The sequence below is a fragment of the Pelodiscus sinensis genome, chromosome 4 (assembly GCF_049634645.1).
Source record: "Pelodiscus sinensis isolate JC-2024 chromosome 4, ASM4963464v1, whole genome shotgun sequence".
Classification (NCBI taxonomy): Eukaryota; Metazoa; Chordata; order Testudines; family Trionychidae; genus Pelodiscus; species Pelodiscus sinensis.
In genome coordinates this window covers 116,645,599-116,670,336 of record NC_134714.1, presented here as the reverse complement: position 1 = coordinate 116,670,336, position 24,738 = coordinate 116,645,599, and the positions used below count along the sequence as shown (strand labels likewise).

Sequence of the window (24,738 nt, the reverse complement as noted above, 5' to 3'; positions counted from 1 at the left end):
GTTTATACAGGTTTTGCTTAAATCTGTCCTTAACTGGTTTAAAGTCAATATTTTGAAAATGAGCCTCGTTGAAACCGAAAGAAGTATATTCATGTGGCCTTTTGCACCAGTTTCACTTAGGGAACATCTAGACCGTGGGGTTTTTCCAGGAAACTCCGCCGCGTCCAGGGAACACATTTGCTCTTCCCCTGTTTTTTGCAGAAGAGCAAACACACTCTTTCGGGGAGCTCTGTATACCTCCTTCTATGAGGAATAATGGCTCCTCCAAAAGAGGAGGCTTTTCCACCATTTGGCCCTGTCTAGAAGGGGCCAAATGGTGGAAAAGCCTCTCTCAGAAAAGCAATCCGAAAAAGCCACGCAAAGTGCACAGTACAATTTGCATAGCTTTTTCAGAAAAAAAAAAAACTATAAAAGACCTAGCTTCTGTCACTCTCAAATTACACCTTGAGTTAAACGGGTGCAGCGCCACATGTACTCCAGCTCTTGTATATACTACAGCGCCTGGCACAAAGAGGCCTTGGACATGGAGCCTCTGGGTGTTACTGTCACTGCGAATCATAAACACAGCAAAGGCCCTTGCTCTTTGTTCAAACACTAATGCTTTGCTGCAAGGTGTTTGCAAGAACATCTTTCCCCTTCAAAACCGCTCTCAGTTTGGGGCCCTCGTGCAGGGCTGGCCTTACCATGAGGTGAACTGAGGCAGCCGCCTCATGTACCAGACTGTAGGGGGTGCCACTAGGATCCAAAGTGTAGAAAACAGAGTCTGCTGCTGGGGGCGTCATTTGAGCCCCCCCACCTCAGGTGCCAAAATGTTGTGGGCCAGCCCTGCCCTCGTGCTCGCTGGAGTGCTCATTGGCAGGACCTGGCTGCATGGAGTCAGACAGTTTCACCACTACAATAAAGCAAAAGGAGCAGGACCCAGTGGGAGCCCTGCTGAGACAGGCCATGAATAACTCAGGCCTATTACAGCTGTAGTCTGGGACTTAGGAAAGCAGGAGTCTGGCAGTGCAGGGCTGGTGCTGACGTTGGACTGGTTGGGTCACTGAAGCGTAGAAAGGGCAGCGCGGCTCCCAGACGTGTCCCTCTCACACCCAGATAGGCATGGTGCTGAAAAAGGCGAGAAGGAGAGGAGCGGTTCCCCCCCCCCCGAGAACTCGTGTTATCGTCGGCGTCGGAATGTTGCCGCGGCCTTATCGTTTCCTCTGGGATCCGAGAGGTCGCTCTGCTGACAGAGCGTTTATTATCTGGAGGCTGGGACATTCTGGGAGAGGCCAAGCCAGGATTTTCTTCTGTGCAAGGGAGGAAGGAAACAGCTCAGAGCACAGCAGGAGCCCTGCTGAGCGATAGCGCTGGGTACCCTCCTCCGACATTCCCTGCACCATTGTAGCAAGAGACAAGCTTGGCGCAGGAATTCTGATTAAAATATAACCACTCAGCTGATTAAGAAAACATGTCAAGGTCTGCTCATGTAGCACTCGCTCCCTGGGGGTGCAGGGCCACACAAACTTGGATTTGGATTTCTCACAGTGCTGGGCAACCCCTCAGCCTTAGGGCCTGGGATTGCTGGGAGCTGATTTTTTGAAATAGGTAATGTTTTCATTCTTTTAAAGTTATTTTAATGTTACTGCAGGAGGCAGAACTAACAGTACTGAGAGCTGAAATCCCTCCTTTGGCCCTGATTCTGGGATGAATGCCTGCTCTGCATCACTTGTAAGCATGTGCTGAAATCCCTTTCAAGTGCACATGCTTAACTCCTTTTCTGAATCAGGACCATTTTGTGCAGAACAGTTACACAGCAAACTTCTCCCGGGCTTCAACTCTGACCTAGGGGTTAGAAGCTGACTTAGTTTCCCAGACCATCCAATGGTAGATCTTTTTTTGTTGTTGTGACTGCCAGAAGAGGCATGATATCAGTGTCATATAAATAGCTGCCCCCTGAGTGGAGATCAATACACTCTTTTCACATGCCCTTTTCAGTCACTGCCAGCTGAGGCTGGGTGAACACACAGGGAAAGTGTGGGATACTAGAGATGATTAGAAACTAGATTTTCTCTCCTGTGGGAAATTCAAAAAAATGTTTTGACTGTGGTGCGGGAGAAGGAGTGGAGAGGAGGGAAGGGGGAGGGAGGGGGAAATGCCAAATGGGAAATAAAAACTGAAATATTGAAATTGCCCCCAAAATGAAAAATTGGAAAAATTAAAATGTGGGACTGTTCAAATGATTTGTTAAAGTAAAAAGGATTTATTTCTGATGGGATCATTTCAAAGTATTTAATGATGACTTTCATATTATATTAAATATTATCAATACAATTAAATAGAATGTAATAGTGAAATCAATAAGTAAATCAGTAATTAAATATAAGTGTCAAAATGGAATGACTAGCAATGATCATCAACAAGAGACATTTTTACCTTACGGAAATAAAATAAGAAAGGATTTGTTATGGCTCCCTTCCCCCCATTGAAATGGAGACATTCCTGTGAAACATTTTGATTCTGACAACTGCATTTTTTGATGGAAAACAGCTCTCCTGAAAACATTTTGACCAGCTTTATGGGATTAGCTAGTTATCCTGTTTTAGTTTCAAGTTGTTGATAGAGTCCACTGGAAAATGAGACTGTCTTGGAAAGAATGGGATGTATTGGCACTTCATACGTGAAAAACTCTACCACAGACGCTGTTATCCATTCCCTAAGAAGCAGGCCAGTCCTCTCAGACCAGGCTTGATTATGCAATCCTACCTTCTCATGTTGTGTAGCATGTAGACCAGTGGTCTCCTTGGCATCCATGGATGCTGCTAGGGTCAGTCAGTGCTCCTGGGCAGGAGTGAAGCTTCTGGATTGGGCCCCCCTCAGTGCCGTGTTTTATCCTGAGGGCCCAGGAAGTCTTCCCTTTCTGTGCTTGTCTCAGAACTGGCTGCTTGCATTAATACTGCATTTTCCTTCTGTCTGGCAGGTTGACAGCACAGTGGAGCGTGGAGGATGAGGAGGAGGCAGCGAGAGAGCGGCGTAGAAGGGAACGGGAAAAACAGCTGCGGTCCCAGGCAGAAGATGGCTTGAACAATGCCAACTCCTCCTCAGAGAGCGGGATGCCAGCACAGGAAAATGAGTAAGAAGAACTTGAATGTGGAGCACTCTTCAAACACGCATCATCCTAGTGTAAAACATCCTCACCTGTGTTACCCAGATCCACTTGCTGTGTCCCAATCTAGTGGTGGCTGGGCCATAGATAAAGGTTGATGGGCTTGCTCTAGCATTGATTAGCAAAGGAGGGGTTTTTAGTTCAGTCAGTTAGATGTTCATGCTTTAAGATCCAGCTGTCTCAGGTTCTATACTTATGGTTAACAACCCTTTTTGGGGCAGCTGGGGGAGCAGCTTTTAACTTTCCCATGAGATAAAAATGCAGGGGGCAAGGAATGTAAATGAACACAGCTCAATAAATCAATGAGTAAGACCTCAATTCAGCAAAGTGTTAAAGAACATAGTTTGCCTTAAGAATATGCCTAGTTCTATTGGGCTGTGTCTAGACTGGCATGATTTTGCAGAAATATTTTTAACGGAAAAGTTTTTCCATTACAAGTATTTCCGCAAAAGAGCGTCTATATTGGCAAGTGCCTTTGCGCAAAAGATTTTGCGCAAAAGCATCTGTGCCCAGTATAGACGCGGTTTTGCGCAAGAAAGCTCCAGTGGCCATTTTCGCCATCGGGGCTTTCTTATGCAAAAAATTCCTGTCCCTGTCTACACTGGCCCTCTTGTGCAAGAACACTTGCGCGAGAGGGCTTTTTCCCGAGCGGGAGCGTCAGAGTTCTTGCGCAAGAACACTGACAATCTTACATTAGATCGTCAGTGTTCGTGCGCAAATTCTCACGGCCAGTTTAGACAACTGGCAAGATTTTGCACAAAAGCAGCTGCTTTTGTGCAAAATCTTGCCAGTCTAGACACACTCTTGAAGTCTACAGAATTTGTTAAAGTACATTAAGTGTTTTGTAGGATCAGGGACAAGTTAGACAAGAAATGGAACTGCTTGATAAAAATAGTGGGAATTTTTAATCTGAACTTTTTTAAAAAAGCGAACCAGCTCTGTAAGCCCTGGTTCTGCTACCACTTATGCATGAGCTTAATTTCACCAGTAAGGGTAGTACAGTTAAGCACATGCATAAGTAATTGTAAGAACAAGGACAAGGCACCAAAATGAATCAAACAAACAAAAATTAAAGAAACTTCTCCCCCAAATGTATTCATGACAATAATTCTAAAATGTTCTTCAAAATAAATACAAAATATGACATGGAAAGAAATATTTTTTTCAGGATTTAAAACAAATCTTAAGATTTTTATTTTCAAATTCTTGTGAAAATGTTTCCATTTTATTGTGAAAAGCATTTAATCAATATTTTGAAAAGTTAAATACTTCAGCTGGTGCTAAAAAGAAACATATTTCATTTAAAATGTAAGATGTGCCATGTAATATTAATTGGAAGCATTTCTAGACCACCTTTCACACAAGGATCATAAAGCACTTTCCAAACATTCATTAACAAAATTTCAAATCATCTTGCTGAGGCAGATATCTCTATTTTACTGATAGCTAGTGGTGCAAAAAAATTAAGTGACTTGCCAAGAGCAATCAAAGCAGGCTTTACAGTAAAAAATAGCATCTCTAATAATGCCAATATTGAGGCCCTGCCTTGCAAAAACTTGCCCATGTGCTGAACTTCATGCCTTGCAAATAGTCTCATTGAAGTGGGTTTTACTCATGAAAGCTCATGTCTATACTACAGGTTTTTTGCACAAAAACCCACAGAGTGTCCACACCTCAAGAGCATTTTTGCGCAACACCCCCTACCCTCAAGCCCCCAGAGTTCTTGCACAAAAAATTATGTGTGGACTCTCAACAGGTTTCTTGCTCAAAAAGAGCCTATCAGAAAAAGCACAGGTGCTCTAATGGCCATTCTGTGAATGGTAATCAGAACTTTCTTGCACAAGAGTGTCCATGCAGTATGGATGCTTTTGCATGCGCTTTTGAGGTGTGGATGGACTTTTGTGCAAGAAGGTTTGGTGGAAGATCTCTTCCACAAAGAGCTTCTTGCACAAAAACCCTGCAGTATAGACAAAGCCTAAGGTGCTACAGGTATGCTCTTTGTTTTTAAAATTGCAGACTAACATGGCGACCGCTCTGAGACTATGCACAACGTGTAAAAGTTAAGCACTTGCATAAATCTTCATGGGAGTGGGCCCTTATACATGTATGTAGGTTTAGTTGTCCCATTGAAAAGAGTGTAAAAGGCACAGCAAAACAAGGAAGGGAAGGGAAAATAGAGAAAAAGGGTGTGCAGGATTTTGGGGGGAATAATCACAGAAAATGTGTTTGGTCCATTTGTCGACAAAAATATACCTGCGTCTACACTACTGCCGCGTTCTGTTGACAGGAAGTCGACAGAACGTGGCAGTTTTGTCGACGGCAGTAAACCTCATTCTATGAGGAATGACGCCTTTTCTCGATAGAACTCTGTTGAAAAAAGGCACTATTGCATGCAAACTCTGCTTTTTCGAAAGAGAGTGTCTGTACTCTCTGTCGAAAAAGCGGCTTGCTTTGTCGACAGTACTGGTTGTAGTCTAGATGCTCTTTTTCGACAGAGGCTTTGTCGAAAGTATCTGTTGACAAAGCCTCTGTCGAAAAAAGCCTGTAGTCTAGACGTACCCTTTGATGATAAAAAAGTCTCAAGGAGTAGCTGTGTTAGTCTGTAACTTTAAAAATGAGTAGTCCTGTGGCACCTTTAGAGACTAACAAAAATATACAGTATCATGAGCTTTCATGGGTAAGACCCACTTCATCAGATGAGTTGTAGTGGAAATAACAGAATTCAAGATATATATAACAGCAAAAGAAATACCTATCAATTGTAGGACCCATGTTAATGAAGCTAATTAAGAGGGTTATATGTGACCCATTCATAGCTTTTGATGTGAAAATGCAGCTGTTAAAAGGCAGGAGAAATTGGCTTTGTAATGTACCAACCAGTTAATGTCTTTTATTCAAGCCCAGAGTAACAGTATCAAATTTGTAGATGAATTCCAGTAGAGCAGTCTCTCGCTGTCAATGGATGGTGAAATTCCTTTGTGGAAGAATGGCTACTTTTAAATCCATGACTGAGTGACCAAGTGGGTTACAATGTTTCCCTACAGGTTTATATGTGTGATGTCTGATTTGTGTCCATTTATCCTTTGGCACAGAGCCATAGCTAGGGAATAGCTATGGCATAGCTAGGGAAAAGATTGGAAGTTTGTGGGTGCCTTTTCACCAGGGCCAATAGACTGCAAAGTAACCATGCTAAGATAATGTGATTTTTTGTTCACCTGTGATGAGCAGACCATATAAAAAGATTTATGAGTTTGGTCTTACAGATGAGCTGGGCCCTTGGCTCAGACAGTGAAGTTGGTGTTTTTGTTTTTGATTGAAGTTTATTTTTTAATCCAGAGGTCCTGGGTTCAATCCCTCATACAAAAACACATGCAAATAATTGTAGATGGGATGCTGAGGTCTAGGGAGAATGCTGGGAAATATATAGGTATCATTTAACTAGGGATGAACCTGGACCCATATCCCACAGAACAGCAGGGAAGTTTGATAGTGAAATCCATCCTCCCTCAAAACATGCCGGCTGGCCAGCTTGACTTCTGGCTTTTATGGATGAGCTGTAGCCAGCCTCTTTGCTTTGTTACCCAGTCACACCATGCGCACTGAACTATTGTGCCGCACTCCATCTTACATCGTGTTTCCTTCCCTCCAGCCTCTTCTGCAGCTGCTGACGGCCACCTGGGCTGGCTTGCTGAGCTGGGGTCAGAGTGCCATTAATCTTCCATAAGCCTTCTCTTTCTCTTGTGTAAACACCACTCCCCCATACAATGACTCACCCCATTCATGTAACTCATCTTTCTGTAAACAGGACCTCAGCATTTCCTTGGGGGTGAAGGGCTTTGCGCAGCCCCCAAAGAAACGCTGGTTACAATTTTTCCCGGCAGCTGTGGTGGCTTTCCTGCAGGTCTGGACGCTGGAGTGGCTCCAAATCCTTGAAGTGCTAAAAGGCTCTTATGTCAGCCCCAGTCTCATCCCTTTTCTTTTTTCTTCCTGATGATCATGAATTCTGAGGGGTGGGAAGGAGAGACCTGGCTGTGAAATCAAAATTGCCCCACACTCCAGCCTAGTGGCATCTGAGTGATGAGCACAGTATTTCAGGAAGGTCAAGGGGCTGCAGTCAAAATGCTGGGACCAATCTGTAAGCATCACAGAGGAAATGGGAACCATCTGCCTGTGCCCTGCTGGGGATTTGCCACAGAGCATAGCCTCTCTCTGTCCCTGGCCAAAGGAGGACATGGGGGCTAGGAAGTGACTGATGTGGGCCGTGCCTTGGCTATCCTCCACTGGCATATGGCCTTTACTTGTGTCTTTAAGGGCTGAGCTTCCCACTCAAGGACCGCTCTTCCTCCAGACTAGCAATTTGGAGTCTTTTCCTGTCTCTGCCATAGAGTTCCCTGCATATCCTGGGTAAGTCACTTTCCCTGTCTGTGCTTCAGCTGCTCATCAAAGAATCATACTTCCTCCCTACCCTGTCTACTCCTAGTGTTAGTTTTTTGTGGCAAGGACTGTCTTACTATCTGGGTGCATCTAGACTGGCAAAAACTTGCCAGCTGTCTACACTGGCCGCTTGAATTTGCACAATAGCACTGACTTTGTAATGTACAAAATCAGTGCTTCTTGCGCAAATACTTTCCCGCTCCCGCTCAGGGATAAGCCCTCTTGCGCAAGAGGGCCAGTGTAGACAGGCACCTTAATTTTTTGCGCAAGAAAGCCCGATGGCTAAAATGGCCATTGGAGCTTTCTTGCTCAAAAGTGCGTGTAGATTGCCACGGATGCTTTTGCGCAAAAGCACTTTTTGCGCAAAAGCATCTGTGCCAATCTAGACGTTCTTTTGTAGAAATACTTTTAATGGAAAAACTTTTCCATTTAAAGTATTTCTGCAAAATCATGTCAGTCTAGACGCAGCCTCTGTGTGTATAGAGCTGCGCCCAGTGTCTCACTTGGGGCCTCAAGTAACTACAGGAATAGTAAATCCTAATCCGCTTTTACCTCTGACATCACAGATTATCATCTTCTCACTAAGGCAATGTGAAAATGGCATGAAGAAACCTGAAGTACATTCTTGGCATCTCTACCGGGTGACCATCTGATATGGGACAGGAGTGAATGCCACCCCAGTTACCAAAGTTCCTTGCATTACAAGGTTCCTATCTAGGGCATTATGGGTACTTACAGCTGGGCCTGTGTGTCTCTGTTGTTGTCAGCTGTCACATAGCTTGCAACAGCTGATTTTTCCCTCCAAAGACTCAGCGGCTGGAGTCACGTGAATAGCAGACTTACAGCTGCCTTTTTAAAAAAAATAAATATCTAGCCCCTGTGGTTGAAGAGAAAAGCTTGAAACATGTAACCCAAGTGCTCCCTCAAGCCTCTGTACTCAGAAGGCAAATAAGACTCCCCACCACACACATTTATCTAGTGTTAAAATCTCATTCTTCTTAAGCTCATCTTCTTGAGGCCTAGCTCATGATTTTTTTAAAACATTTGGGATCAGCCACCCAGTGTCTCAGGCATCTCACTTGAAGTCACTACAAGCCTAGGCAGCAAAGTTGGGTAGAGACGTGCTTCTTCCTCTCTTTTCTTTCCTGTGGAGTTTTCCCTCCTACAGCCGTTGAAAGGTAGGAAATCTTTCCAGAGGTTAAGCTGGTCCCCACTCCCACCCTGCTGGGCTTTTTAAGAGGCAGAGGGACGAGTATTCGGCTATGCCAACCTAGGCTGGGGTGTGCCAACCCAGCAATTGGCAGCGGGTGTCATGGCAAGGAGGGAAGCTGCCAACATGCATGTTTTCAGGAACACTTTGAAGTGCAATTATGAGTCTGAATGGGCAAGTGACTCTGGGAACGTGACATCTATTCATTGCCCAGACGCGCTGCCTTGGCCACACATCCCGTTCTCCATGGCAAACACCCCCTGAGTTTTCTGAATGCCAGGACTCTTCCCACCTGAATCCGTATCTGCTTACTTTGTGGGGAAGAGCAAGTTTATTAAACTGCTGCCGGCCAGGAAGAGCCCAGGAAGACGCAAAAGAGCAAAGCCAGACAGAGTTCTGCCTCATACATTGTCAGTAACAGTGGCTGTCTATGGACCAATCCCAGGACCCTTACTGCTGGTGATAAAGCAAAGGGCACATAGGTAGATGTGCACTGCCAGAAGCAGACCAGTCTATCCAAGCTAATTATCTGCCCCTCCCCCCAACACCACAAATCCAAACACCTTATCATCTGTAATGCCTTTATCCGCACCCTAGACCTGCGGGGGCAGGAAGTGCTATTACCCCCATTTACAGACAGGGAAATCAAGGCATGGAGCGTTGAAGTGCCATATCCAAGGCCAAGCAGGGAATCTGTGCCTGGGCAGGGGACTGAACCCACATCCCATGTTAGAGCCCTAACCACTGGGCCAACCTTCCTCACTCATCCATTGCTGTGCATTGTGAGGACACTGGGTTCCTAAAGGCATTTTGAGAAGATTATGCAACTGTTTCTCTCATCTGAACAAACTGTGGTGAGAGCAAAGGGTGGAGGCACAGGTGCCCTAGCTTATGCCTGGGTTGCCTGTGGACCCTCTTGGAGGCCATCCAGGGAGTCAGGAACCAGGCGGAGGAACACAGAGGACAGGCCACTGTCTCTTTTGCCACAGGAATGGGGTGTTTGGAGTTGCTATGCAATTCAGAGAGTTCTCCTTATTTCAGGAGAATTCCTAAGTGGCTGCTTTGGGGGGCTCTTCTAAGCTGGTAAGGCTGCTTCATGACCTCTCCTTTAGTGAAGAATGAGGACGGGTGGGATTCAGGAGATCAGGCCCTTATCCTGAAGCTGGGCCTGCACGAGAGGAGCCAGCTAGAGGGAGGCTGTGCTAGCCAGGTTAGTGCAAAGGGCAGGATCATGGCCAGACTAGCAGGGGGCTCATCTGCACCAGTTGGGAGCCTTTGCAGATCCACTGTTCTAATCTTTCTCTTGCTGTGTTTCAGGTTTGAATTTAAGCCCTCCGGACCTTCCGAAATGGAAGAGGATGAGGGGTTCAGCGACTGGTCCCAGAAGCTCGAGCAGCGCAAACAGAAGTGGGCCAGCGAGGGAGCACAAGCAGGGGAGCGAACGTCCCCCCAGGAATGGAGAGAGGCCCAGGAAGTTGTGCCTACTTGCAGAGGAGAAAGGTACAGCAGTGAAGGGGCTCTGCCAGAGAGGTGTTATCTTGGGGAGCACAGCAAGGTGGGCGTGAGCAGAGCTGGGTCTGCAGGAAGGTCTAATCTGACAACGCAGAGACAATCAACCCACTATCATTTGTGCTGTTGTGGACAGGCAAGCTCACGTCCTAATGCCCCAAACTTTGGTGATGGTCAGGGTCAGATGCAGCTTCCATGACTTTGGGGCAGACTGAAGGGCCCCTTATACATCCCAACCCTGACTCCTGCACCCCATGTCCCCAGCCCTAACACTCCTCCATCCTACCACCCCAACTCTTTGCCCTGAGCCCCTCATATACCCTAAACACATCCTGAGTCCCTCAGACACTCCAACCCTGCCTTCTGAACCCCACATGTCTACAGCCCCCTGCCCTGAGCCCCTCATACACCCAAAACACATCCTGAGTCCCTCAGACACTCCAACCCTGCCTTCTGAACCCCCATGTCTACAGCCTCCTGCCCTGAGCCCCTCATACACCCAAAACACATCCTGAGTCCCTCAGACACTCCAACCCTGCCTTCTGAACCCCACATGTCTACAGCCCCCTGCCCTGAGCCCCTCATACACCCAAAACACATCCTGAGTCCCTCAGACACTCCAACCCTGCCTTCTGAACCCCACATGTCTACAGCCCCCTGCCCTAACTACTGCACCCCCCACTCCCCAACCTTCTGCCCTGTGCCCCCCAAACTCCACCCTGCACTTAGATTTCTTACAGGTATTGTTGTATCACAATCTTTAGTTCCTGTTTTAAGGCTCCCCCCAAGCGGGGGCAGAGGGGAGGAGGTTGCGATAGGACAGTTCCTGTAAGCAATTTAAATTACTTTTACCCCTGACCATTAGAGCTGGTCCCTCCCCCCCACCGCCACTCCCAGTTGAGAGGTTAGCCCTTTAGCTTTAGCCAAGTCTAGACCCCCCGGCCCCAGTATCAGCAATAGATATACCCCCAAATCTCTCAGTTACCTCTGGCAAATCCCTCCCTGGGGGGCATCCGGATTAGAGCATCACAACTCAGCCCCATTGTTAGTCTGATGTTACTGGGGCTTTTGCTGAAAGTGTCTTCGTTCCAGAAGCGTGAGAAGCTGCATAATGAACATGATGAAATATGGCTCTCTCTGACTCTCCAGCTCCGTTTCTTTTCAAACCCCTTGACTAAATCAAATCTAAAGCAACATCTCACTCCTGTTTAAGGGGCTAATCCTACTAATGCTCACCCGTGCTCAACGTTTTACACAGCACCCACCCTATTGACTTCCATCAGAGTTGCAGGACTAGGGCTTTTATTACGAATGGGTCTATTTGCCCCAACCTCACCCTCCTCCTTTCCTTCTCTTTCTGTGGAGGTTCCTTGCTGGAAGACTTCAGCTCTGCTCTCTAATGTGAGCAGACCTGCATTTGCTTTGCCTCTACCTGGGAGCATTTTCCGTCTTTGTTGACTGGAAGTGTTGTATCTCATTTGCCCACTTTTGCCTTGCAACGCTACTTTAAAAAAAAACAATTTGCATCTTTTTCTCTCACTCAACAAACAAGAGCGGTGTGAGGTGAGGCTGCTCTGCAGTTGCTGGGAGAGAGAAAATTGCAAACACCTGTGGCAGGTGAGGCTCAGAGGGGGGGGGGGGGGGAGTGGCCAAGCAGCTGTCATCTGGAAAGCATTTAAATTCAGTCCCTGTAGCTCATCAGCTTCTTATTTGGAGGCTGCTGAAGTGATGTAGTAAAGGGGCAAGCTAGGGGGATCATTAGCCTGCTCCCTTGTTTGTGGGTGTAATTTGTAGGAACCATAAACCTGTAGCAAATTCCATTTTCCTTCCTATAACTGTGCTCTGTAAAAGCACTTCTTTTCCCTGCTTCTGCACTTGGAAGCCCTGTGTGGGCACTCAGGTATGCCTCGTGTTCTGCTTTCTCCCTGGTATTCAGCAGTTGTGCCTGCTCTCCATGCTGAAGGACTGTGACTGTCATGGAGAAGGCTGTTGAATCTCATTCCTGAGGTGTGCCTGGGATCCCTTCCTGTGGGAGTGATTTTTATGTCCTAGTCTTACAACACTGCAACGAGCAGGGAGAGTTGTGCTCTCCTGGATACAGCAGGAGTTGTGCCCGAGGCCTTGTATTGTTAGCTGTGACTTTCTCTGAGCTTTGGCATTGGGGAACTGCGCTCTTGGGGCTACAAGAGCCACATTTGATTCTTGCTGAAACTGTGACACTGATTCTGAATAGCCCCGGTAGGCAGCAGACTGGCTGCTTGGCTATGGGTATGTGGTAATGCGCCAGTGGTGGCAGTGTCAGATTGGCTGTCTCTGGTATCACAGCATGTGCGTTGGGTACGTGCTCTGCATAGCAGAGGTGTCGGGTTTTAATGCTAAAGCAGGCCTGTGCCTTAAGGGTGGGCAGACCTGACTGGCTGGGCTAGCTCTATCCAGAATTGGTTGTTACTGGAGCTGAAAGTCTTGCTGGACCCCCTAGGCAAGTTGCAGGGGGTGCCTGTGAGCTCCTAGAAGTAGCAGGGCCTTGGATGGATGGGGCTGGCCTGAAGCAGTCAGCCCTGCCCAGGGTGTGCCATGCTCCCTCCCCTACTGCCAGCCCTTAAACTTGTCTGGAGCATGCCATGTAGTGATTTAAAGGTCCCAGGGCTGTTGCGGCAGCAGCAGCACCTGAGAGTCCTGGGGTAGCTGTCCCCTTTGTTGCCCCTCTCCACACTGGTGGGTCTGAGGGCATCTCTACAGTGGAGTGCAGCACCTGGGGCTGGCCAGTGTTAGCTTCTTTGGGTGAGAGTTTCAGGGCTATAAAACTTTCATGGCCCGGAGTGGAGCTGGCACCCTTCTTACCATAAGGTCAGGGAGTCTGTGCTCCCACCCAAGTCTGGAAAGCCACACTGCGGATTCATAGCCTTGGGACCCTCCGTCAGTTGGCATTGGTCAGCCCTGAGTGTTTAACTGCAGTACAGAGAGTCTGGTGTGAGAGAAACCATGATTACGGCAAGTGGGTATTTGCTTTTTCATCGGACGTATTAGACCTGGCCCTGCGCAGGAGTCTCGGGAAGGGGGACCAGACTGCTGTGGCTGTATCTGGGAGGTGGGGACTCTACCCCGTCCCTTGTGCAACACTGCTGTAAGGGAGGGGTAGAGCCGGCAGTAGCTGCTGCTTCAGGCAATGTCACAGTAAAACATGAGACCCCTTCTGTCCACTTGCTGCAGGGTCGCTAGCTGCCATTTCAAGGTACTCTAGTAAATATGAAGTCTCTCTCCAGAGCACTTAAGCTTGCAGGAGCCCTGGCTCTTTTGAAATTGCTGGGCCCTGGGGCAATTGGCCACTTTGGGGGTCGGGGAGATGAGTGGCCCTGGCTGTCCTGGCAGAAGGGATGGTGTCTGTGGGGGGTAGGCATTTGGAGCAGGCAACTGGGAGTTAGATGTCTTATGCATAAAGGGTTTGAAGCAGGCAGTAATGAGTAACAAGCAAATGTTACAATTGTTGTAATAAGGATACAAAATCCAGTGTCCCTGTTGAGTTCAGGGCTTTTGGTGTCCAGCAAAATTGTGCACCTGGCAAAATATAGGTGAGATCCAACCCACTGAACATTTGGATCTGGCCTGCTGTGGCCTTGCAGGACCCTTGGCCTTCCTGACTGCCACAGATCAAAGCATGCGTGGTTCTGCACAGCATGTGCTGTAAAGGGGGGGTGGGTGTCTCCATCTGCTGCTCCTGCTCCCCGCACAATCCTCGCAGCTCCCAATGTCAAGAAACCAGCCAATGGGAGCTACAAGGGCAGTGCTTGCAGCACGTGAAGACCCACTGCCCTGCTCCCCACGAGAGGTGCACTGCACAGAGACACATGCTGACCTCAGCAACTGGCTGCTTTGAGTAGTGTGTGGAGCTGTGGTAGCCAAGAAACCTGCCCAAGGGTCACACTAGACTGCCTGCTGGGAGCTGCATATGGTAAGTGCCATTCAGCCTGAGCCTGCATCTTGCTTCCTACCCCTCCCACACTTCTGCCCAGGTCACAAACCCCCTCTTGCACCCAAACTCTCCTCCTGCACCCTTGCTCTTGGACACAATCCTCTCCTGCGTCTAAACTACCTCCCAGACCCTGCACTCTCCCTACACCTCTCCCCTAGGTCAGAATCCTCACCTGCACCCAACCTTCAGCCCCTCCATTAATATCCTTAGAGTGTGGACCTTGATCATTTACTAATTCTTTGAGTGCCCCCTCACCCACAGCAAAAATTATTACCCACCCCTGATCTAAATTCGCAGGCTTGCCTTTTGAAGGTGTTCTGCAAGTTTCCCTTGAGGACAAGTGTTGAGGTCCGGTGTGCAGTAGTTGCTTTGTGAAAAGTTTGTCCAGTGATGATACTGCGTTTGTGTGGTGTTGCTTTCCTGTGTGCGCTCCCTAGAGTGCAGTGATTTGGGTTTTGCCCACACCATTGTTGCTGGGGCACTTGATGAGGTAGGGTCCACTGATCTGGAGAGGTTCATTGCGGGGGGGAAATTTGATCATTGTAGCTGCCGAGATGTCTGCAGGTTTTTTATCTCTTCTGGTAGAGCCTGGTGCTTTGAATTGGTGTGTCCTTGTCTGTGAGGTGCTTGGTGATGGTGGTGGTGGTGGCTTGAAGGCTGTAGGGGGTTTAGGAGACTGATGTAGTAGACCGATGCGGAGCAAGTCTACAGAAACTAAGCCACTCCGCACTGGACAGGGAAAGATGGAAAGAAATAGTGAGGGAGGCATTGGACACCAATGGGCATTGAGCCCATGACTGTTGATGATGATGATTGATGATGAAGATCCTGAAATAAATCTTCCCATCAAATCTGAGTTGTAGTCATTTAATGATCCCATGCCACAATCCATAAGGGGTGTGATAAATGATAGCTAAGGATGTGCAGTCAGTGGGTTCTCTCTCCAGCCTTCAAACAGGTTCTCTTGGGATATTTGGATGGCCCTTTCCATGATGCAGAGCTTTCTATAGTGAACACCGTGTTGTAGCCATGTTGGTTCCAAGTAGGGTGACCTGATTTTAAAAGGGACAGTCCTTTCTGATATTTGAGGCTTTTACTTATATAGGTGCCTATAAACCCCACCCTCTGTCCTGACTCTTCACACGTTCTATCTGGTCTCCAAGATGTTAGAGCTACAAGGTGCATGAGTGACTCACATGCTTGTGTATTTTGTTTAATGAAGGCAGTTTTCAGAGTGTGTGGTGTATCTCAGACTCTCTCTGGAGCAAAGACTATGGTATGAGTGCCGGGCAGTGGATAATGTGTGTGGGGAATCTGGGCAGGATTTATGGAGGCAAATGAGGGGACTAATGTGTTTCTTGTATCTTGTGATTTGACTAACCTGATCATGGTGTCCAGAAAGCTAATGCTGGGGTGGGAGTCTTCTAGAGAGTTGTGGTAGAAATTTGATGGCATTTAGATCTTCTGTCTGGAGGATGACAAGACTGCTTTATTTCCGGTATATTTGTTTTTTTGTGGTACACGTGTTCAGAAATTCTTCCTTGAGGCAGTCTGTGAGGAGGTTGGCATATTGTGGAGTCCTTAGTACCCTGGGTGTTCCCATGAAGGTGAAAAGGAAATGGATAGGTTTGTCAATGTGTGTGTTTTGGGGGTTGATTTCTGAGTGGTGAGGCAGACGGATGTCCCACCTTGTGTTTTGCTCAGACATGTTGCCACCTCCCAAAGAGCTCTGTGTAGCTCACATGTACCGTCCATCAACAGGTTGTAGGGATGTGAAATCCCATTTTAATTGGTTAAATGGGGGAGGTGGGGGGCGTGGCTGCAGCCAGGCTGGAGTGGTCTCTGACCACTGCTGGGTTGAAATAGTGCCCCCCTGTTGCAGGCAGGGACAGCACTGGCATCCCTGCTGGAGGAGCAGCCCCTACCTATGGTGGGATCCCCCATAGGGCTGGAGCAGCCCCCTACACACAGCAGGCAGGGAGCTGTTAAACTTTGACATCCCAAACACGTAGATATTGGTCTACATGCAGGGCTGTAGTGATGGTTTAGCAGACCTGGAGGCCAAAGACCTTTAGTGACATTGCGGGGGCGGCATGGCATGAAGGGTGGCTTTGCCCTCAGCCCTGACCCGGGAGGCACTAGAAGAGATTAGTTCAGTTTCTGCCTGACTAACCTTGGGCTTCTGTATGGAGCCTGCCAACCGGGATGCAAGATGTGATGCAAACACTGGGGTTTAGGAAATGGGCCTCTGCAGAGTTCTCATAGTAACGATTCTTGGCTAGGAGTAGTCTGAACATAACCCAGTGCATTGGGAAAAGTATCTTTGAAAGAGACTTGTACTGAATGTGACACAGCCTGTAGTGCTGGTGCTCCAACAGGACAGTGCATGCCCAATGGGGTGGGGGGTGTCTGCTCTCTACACAGCTGCATTGCCGAAGCCTGTGGGTTTTAAGGCGATGCTGCAAACCTGACTGAGATCAAAAGCTCTGTGGGGCTCAGATGGTCTCTTCCCCCTCCACCGTGCATGGTAGGAAGTGGTTTGTGACTAAACTAGATGCTGTGGCTGTACAGGCGTTATGGTGAACACGTCATTTTTGTACCTGAGCCCTTTACAAATGCTGATGAATTGAGACTCTCGGCCTCGCTGTGAAGAGATGAGATCTGGGTTCTTAAATCCACTCCTTTTATGGGGAAGAGGGTAGATGCTGCTGGCAGCTGCTGTATGAACAGTTCCCTGCCCCCTCTGGAACCCCAGCAGTTCTGCTAGGAAATCTCCAAAATAGTCCTGAGTTAATTATTGACTTTTTTTCCTGGTACCAGCTACCCACGTGGAAAACCAGGGGGAACATTGGGTTTGGTTCCAAAAGTGTTCTTAGTGTGTTGGAATTTGTTATCAAATTAGAAAAGTTCATTGCAGGCCAGCAAAATAAGTGTGTGCATGAACCCCCACCCTCCACATACCCCTTAACTTCAGCCCAGTGCTTAGGGCAAACAGGTTATATACCACAGAGGGCAAGTCTGCATGAGAGGTTACATTGGTATAATTGTGTCTTGGGCTGTGAAGAACCCATAATCCTAGCACACGTCTACACAGCAGGGCAAAAGCCAAATTAAGCTACGTGACTTGAGCTAAGTCAATTGTGTCGCTGATGTTGAAATAGCTTAGTTCAGCTTTTGGTTCTGTCTACACAGCAGCAAGTCGAAGGAAGAATGCTCTTCCTGTGACTTCCCTTACTCCTTGTGAAATGAGGGTTACAGGAGTCAGAGTAAGAAGTCCTCCAGCTCAACATTATTTCAGAATAATGGCTTGCAAATAACTCTGTTATTTTGGAATAATGTCAGTTATTCCGAAATAATGCTGCTATGCTGAGCTAACCCATGCTGAAGGCTATACCGGATTGAGGGAGGAGTTGGTCCATCGACTTAGTTACTGCCGCTTCGGGAGGTGGATTAACTACAGCAGGGGTGGCCAACCTGTGGCTGCAGAGCCACATGCAGCTCTTCAGAAGTTAATATGTGGCTCCTTACATAGGTACCAAATCCAGGGCTGGAGCTACAGGTGCCAGCTTTCCACTGGGCTGGAGGATGCTCACTGTTCAACCACCAGCTCTGCCCTAGGCATTATCCCCCTCCACCCTTTCCCCCTAGGATCCTAAGACTTCCTACCCTCTCCACTGAGCCTGTCACACCCATGTTTTACCCCTCCAGTGTCTCCCACAGAGAGAGCTGATCCCAGTGGGGAGGAGGAGGCACTGACAGGTGGGGCTGCCAGTGGGTGGGATGTGCTGAGTGGTGGTGGGAAGATGATCAGGGCTGGTGACATAGAACTGTTGCTCATTGGTAAACTCTGGCTCCTTGTCCAGTTTAGTCTGGCCACCCCTGAACTACACCAAGGGGAGAATCCCTGAGGATGGAATTCCTACTCTGGAGCAAGGACCTGAGTTCTGACCTTCTTCCTCTCTTCTTGCTGCTCCTTTCCCCACAGTTGAGTGTCCAACCTGCCACTGTAGGCTGTTCTGGGTGGGTTGCTCTCTTTCCTGACTGACTGTTCCATTTAATCTAAATATTTACTGTGACTGAGAGCGAGCTGGAGTCTCTAGTCTGGTGATGAAAGCACTTAGCGGGGAGGTAGGAGATCGGAATTCAAATCTCTCTGCCTGATGCAGAAGAGGGGTTTGAATCCACATCTCCTACCTTAATCACTCCATTACAGGGTGGCTCTCCTGCTCTCTCCTTGGCATGAAGAAGGATAGATTGGGAGTGTGCGAGCAGACACTTGTTGAGTTTGCTGAGCTGAACTGACCCTTTTTCCTGGCCAAAGTTACGGGGTCAAATTCACAAATTAGTTTCGGGTTCATTCAAATGGCATCTTTCACCAAATAAACTATTTCTTTAAAAGTCACCATGTCTTGCTCCTCTGGGCCAGGAATTGGGGATAGAAGGCAGGATCCATGTTGCGGCTTCTGCTACTCCTCCACCAGGCCTTTCCCGTGACGGACTGTGGGGAAGAACACCAAGTGGCTTCTGTGGCAGCAGAAGAGAAGGTGCAGGACAAGTTTGGCTGAGCCTACTGTCCCCTTTCATTCCTCCCATTGTGTTGGGCCAAACTGTCACTTTCTAATGGTGCCCAAATCCTTCCTCCACTTCCCCTTTCACACTCTCCCACCTCTTGCTCAACATGCAGCTGTTGCTTAAACTCTACTCTGTAGTTTGCTGTACAGAGATGGCTGGCAACAGCTACTCTGAAGCCAAGTGAGGAGACAATGCCTGGGGTTGAGAAGGCAACCGGGCTGTGTACTTGATGTATCTGGCTTATCGGCTTGGCTTGCCTGCCAGTACTGGCATCCTGCCTGGATACTAGTTGTCTGTGCTAGTATCTAATTGAGGAGAGAGGCCTGAATTTGTTCACTGGCTTGAGTTGTGGTCAGTCCCTGACAGGCTTGCCCCCCACCAGAGATTGTTGTATGCTGGCTCTGTGGAACCCCTGCCAACACAATGTTGTTTTGTCCTCCTCTAGTGGGTCAGTTGGGTATAGAGGTTTAAGACCTATAATGCACTGCTGGTGGTGGCTGGGGGCTGCAAGCCAATTTAAATCATCTGGAGAGGGTGGCTGGGGAAGCGTGAGGGGATGGCAGGTGGGGCCAAGGGAGACATCCCGCTCTGAACTTATGTGGGAATATCCCTGGTACCTGGGCACCCCAGACCCATAGAATTCACCACCAAAGGACCAGCCACTTACCGCAGGTCAGCTGCAGTTTAGTTCTCACACAGTGCCTGTGGTCTGTCCTATGGCAAGCTGCACAGGAAGGTTTATTAAACAGGAAAAGGAAACGAGCTATTTACCAGGTTAGAGCAGAGACACATGCATGTTAGCCTTCATCTATAGAAGGTTACAAAACCTTCTATAAGCTAGCTGCAAGCTCTGCTTGTTTGTCATTAGGGCTAATGTAGGCCACGCAGCTGGGATCTCAGCTGTCTGTAGGCAGGTCTACACTTCAGTGCTATAGTGTCACAGCTGTGCTGATGCAGTGTTTTAAATACTGTTGCTCTTAGGCTGATTGGAGAGCTTCTCCCATTAGTGTTCACCACCTCAACAAAGGGAAGGGATGGTGAAATAGCCCTGTCCGTGCAGGGGGCTAGGTCAGAATAAGGACATTTCTGCTCAGGGATGAGAAAAATCCACACCTGTGACTCTAATTTTCTGTAGTGTAGACCTGACTCTTGCTTCCCCAGGGTGGAAGCAGAGTAGAGACCCAATTCCTTTTGCTTGGGTTTTTTATCTCCTCCTTGCCACATGCTTTGAGCTGCAAACTCAGCTGATAGGCGTCCAGTTGCATGACTGATCTTCACTGGGAGGAGAGCTGAACAACAGTAAGTCTTTTGTCCACTTGTTGACAATTCCTCAATTGTTGCCGGATCCACCCCTAGCCAGTCTGGTATCGATGGGTCTCCTCTTTCAACGGGGTCAGAACAATTTATGTAGATGAACAGCTCTGCATGTTCATGTCCCTCCCACGCTGTTGGAAGCTTAACAATGGAACTGCTCAAATATTACAGTATGGAACTTACTTGTAATAGCTAAGATGACTGTATGCTGCTGCGGCAACTCAGAAGCATTCATTCTGACCACTTTGTTATCATTCTAATACCTATTTGATCAGCATTAACCCACAAATGAACCAAGTGGATTCTAGCTGCGCATCTGTTAGCGGCCAGTTGAGAGATGGAGATCTTGGTTTGAGCTGGCAAATGGCCTGCAGTGTCAGTCATTGGTAGTACCTGTAGAAAAAATCAAGCCACAAGCATCTTTCTAAAATAAAAGCTTCAAAGAAATATGTGCAGTGGGAACTCTGGGCTGAGGCTGCCTCTTAGAGATGGGATGTGTACCTAGCTTGGGACTAGAGCTGTTTGGAATCTTTATGCTTTTGGAAAAATGTAATATAACTTTCCTCCACCCGCCTCTTTTTCCTCCCTTGCCCTGTGTTTGACAACCTAGATTTAAATGTTTGGCTTTAACAGTGTTGGGTTTCCATTCTCCTTTGGCTGAATTCCAGTGGTTCCATTAGGGTTTACGAGTGGGGGCTGCAAGGGGCAGAGGAGAAGATCAAGTAGAAAAATGGAATCTGAAGAAAAAGGGAGCAGGGTGAGCAGACCTGCAGGCAGGGGAGTTCAGGTCCCTGTGTGTGTGTCTCTCTCTGTGTAAATGGTTCTTGTACACTACTGAGAAATACAGACCAGTGTTCCCTGTAGGCTGAGCGCTTGGTCAACCACCCAGGCGAGATTCAAATGCTGCCCAGCTGACTATCAGAGCACTCACAGCTGCCAGCGTGTGTTTCTATTGGTGGTGCACATCTGCACATGCTTCGATGCACATAACATTTATTCTGAACATGGATGGGAAGATTTTGAGCAAACACTGATGCAGACTATTTTGTAATCTAAAAAATGCAAGGGGAACAAAAGAACAGGGAGGGCAGGAAACTCCTCCAACTCAAGCTAGACTTGCCTGAACTCAAGTTAGCTCAAACTGCTTCAGAGTCAGAAGGGGTCTCTGTCACAGTCTAGTTGGGCAGGGGAAGCCCAGCTCGGGAGTACAGGGAGCGTGGGCAGGGATCTCTTCCTGCCAAATCCATCCGGATCTAAACATGTGGAGGAGTTAATTCTTGTCTTTGCAGTTGAGACAGGAGCAGGAGTTCTACAATTTACTTATCAGTCTTCCTCCATTATTGCTGTGCTGTGCAGGCCCTTTTTGGATGGGCCTTTGTGTCTGACAGGAAGGTTGACAAATCGGAGGCTTAAAGTGCTCTCTTGTCCATGTAATGGCAGCCTCTGGTATCTAGCACTGAGTTTGCTGTGGAAGTGGCTGGGTTGCTCTGCAAAAGTTGATTTCTGTGAGGCAACTTCCCATCTGAACAAGTATAATACATGGAGCCAGACAGGTGTGATAAATGGCCTAGGGCCTAAGCCACAGCTGGCTGAAAGAATCCCATTGACTTAAATAGGCTGTGGGTCTGTCTGGTGCTGCTGAAACAAATGTGGACTAGTGGGCGCAAACTGGACTGGGAATCAAGGAGATCTGACTGCTATTCCCAGATCTGCCTGTGATCCAGTCTCTGTGTCTGTTTTTTTCCCCCCTTCCACTCTCAGTCTGTTTAGACTGCAGATCCCTGCCCTGAAGAACGATCTCTTGCTTTGTTTGTACAGCACCTGGTGCAGCAGGGCTCTCTCACGCGGAGCTTCCATGTCAGGGCCGGCTTCAAGTCAATTTGACTGATTTCCCCCAAATTGGGCCCTGGGCTGGCTGCTCCCCTCCCACAGCTCTGTGGCGCACCAGGCGCGCTGTGGGAGGGGGCGTCGGCCCCGGAAGAGGAGTGTGGCGGCTTCCCTGGATTTAAAGGGGCTGTGACTTTTTGTGTGTGTGCGCAGGTTTGTTTTTTTCTTTTGCTCAACAAAAAATCCTGGCCACCGGGGCCCCATCGAAACTGTTCAAATTGGGCCCCACACTTCCTAAAGCCGGCCCTGTTCCATGTACCACCATAATGCAAACAGTGATAAAGGAGTGGATCTGATTTCTTCAGTTTTTGAAAGATTTCATCCATGTCTTAGTGTAAACCCCCCCACAAGTGTTTCTAATTCTTATGGGTAGCAGTTACTGGACCTTTAATAACTCCCATTCATCTAAGGAAGTGGGCTGTGCCCAGGAAAGCTCATTATACCATCTGCATGTTTTGTTAATCTGTAAAGTGCTGCAAGACGATTCATGGTGTAAGTTTTTCTAATTCTTATGGTTTTGTTGACCAGCTCTACCATGCACTAGTTTGTCATGCAATTAAACCCTACCTCTACTAGATAGCACAGCTGTATCGGCACAGTATTTTTTAGCACCTCTAGTGAATTACATGTTGAGCTATTACTAGTGTTGCCAAGTATCTAGTATTGACATGGTATTTTCACCTCCTGTCTGGGTTTAAAAATATATATATATTTTTTCAGAAAATACCAGACACATAAAATGTCCAGTATTATTTTCGCCTCCTGGCACGGGGGGGAAACACCTGGCAACCCTACACACACTCAGCAACTGGGCCCAGCCCTCAAACTGCCCCCGCCTGGCCGCCCCCGGACTCTCCCCCACCCCTACTTACCTGGTTCCACAGGGGCTTGTATTGTTGCTGGAACAGAAAAATAAAATGGCCGCCTGCAAAAAGTCTCTTCTTAAAGGGGCCATGCTGATTTTATATTTTTTTAATGTTTTAAATTTTATTTGCATAACTGGGGGGGGGGTCCTTTTGTTGAGCAAAGGGGAGAAAAAAAAACTTTTGTCTCCACTCCCCCCTTTTTTTTCCTCAACAGAATTTTTTCCCCGGTGTGTGGGGGTTTTTTTTTGGGGGGGGGGGAGGGTGTTCAGTATTTTTGGTTAAACCTTGTGGGTTTTTAAAGGTACGAGACTTCAGATCTTCTGTAGGCTTGAAACACTTATTTCCCTTCTCAAAGGTCCCTTCCCTTCTCTATCTCCAGGTCTCCAAGACACTCTAACGAGGAAGAGGACAGTGGTTTGAGGGAAGCAGAAGTCAAGCTGGAGCAGGTCCAGCTGAATCAGGAGGGGCCGGAGGAGATTCCTGAGGAGAATGAAGAGCTGAGGCAGGAGCAGCTGGAGACAGAGGAAAGTCCTCTACTTCTTGTGGAAGAAAGCATTGAAAAGCAGCAGCAGCAGGAGGAGGAGGAGGAGGATGACGACAAAGCTGGGCAGGAGGTTAGAGCAGAAAAATTGGATCTGTGGCCTTCCTTGGTATGGCTGGTGTCAGAAGGTCTGAGCCTCAAGGCTGCTGCTTAAGGGCTTGTCTAAATTTGGGGAAACTTGCACCAGTGTCAATGCATTGCTGTAACGTACTTGGGGACTGAAGCGGGTGGGGACAGATGCATCACAGCAATGTGTAAAACAGGGTGTGTATTTGTGATATGTGCCTATTCCAGTAGCCTATAAGAGTCACACTAGTGCACACCCTGCTCTATGAGGGTGCAGCATGTCTACCCTGGCAGTTTGCATTTATATAGCTGAAGCTATGTAAGCACCTCTGTTACACAGTGCTTAAATGTGTAGCTATCACTTTGATTTTTTAACTGGCTTCTCTTTTCTCCACCACTCTTCCTCCTCCCCACCTCCTTTGAAATATCAGTCACGGCCCATAATGAAGAACATAGGGGTACTCTAAGTAGCACCACAAAGCCTATAATTCTGTGTTCTAAATTATCTGTGGTGTGTGTGTGTGTGTGTGTGTGTGTGTGTGTGTGTGTGTGTGTGTTCTTCCCCCTCTCATCATCATTCAGTATGAAGTGTTAGTTTCTTCACTTCTACAGAGCTAAGATACAAGACTCCTCAGGAAATTCTGAACCTGTGTGTTCAGACTCTTTCTCCCCCCCCCCCCCCCCCCCTTATCACGTGTTCTGGGAAGCCTTGGCCAGATCTATTAATAAATTTAAAATTAGGGTCCAGTGGTGCTGCCTTCGATGTGCTAGTGATGTCTATGCTGTATATAGTTCCAGGCATGGTGAAGCCATGGTAAACGAGGGAGACAAAGAGGGAACTCAAGCTGACTAGAAGCCTGAGTGTAACTTTTAGTTGTAATACGTGTTTGAGAAGGATTGTGATTGCATATATCTTGAGGTCCCTTTTATTAGTGTATTATGATTTCATATCTTCTTGGAATAAATGCAGTTGCTTTCTCTCTTCCCTGCTTCAGAGTAGAGAGATAAATGAGTAGTCAACTACTCACATTTCCCCGGGAGGAAGCCAAAGCTGGTGGTGGGAGGAGCTGGCTTAAAAGTGAGTTCCCACCATCACCATCTCGGTGGTGCTACTTCCCTTCCCCCTCCCCTGACCCTCGCTCCCACACTGCTGTCTCCATCAGAGGCAGCAGCATGGGTGGGTAAAGAGAGGCTTCCATGAAGCAGTGCATGTCCACAGTGGTC

The 24,738-nt window shown here is 47.8% G+C and overlaps 1 protein-coding gene across 6 annotated transcripts in view; it reads left to right on the top strand.

Moving 5' to 3' along the window:
- LSP1 (lymphocyte specific protein 1) overlaps positions 1–24,738 on the top strand; it is a 93,274-nt gene that overhangs the window by 44,335 nt on the left and 24,201 nt on the right. For 3 of the 6 annotated variants that reach the window (XM_075928153.1, XM_075928152.1, XM_075928154.1), the window contains exons 2-5: positions 2,960–3,112; positions 7,457–7,549; positions 10,107–10,289; positions 23,263–23,521. In XM_075928153.1, coding sequence (XP_075784268.1) covers positions 2,960–3,112; positions 7,457–7,549; positions 10,107–10,289; positions 23,263–23,521 — 688 coding nt within the window. The remainder of the gene's footprint in view (positions 1–2,959; positions 3,113–7,456; positions 7,550–10,106; positions 10,290–23,262; positions 23,522–24,738) is intronic. The other 3 variants (XM_075928155.1, XM_075928156.1, XM_075928157.1) reach the window with 3 other exon arrangements.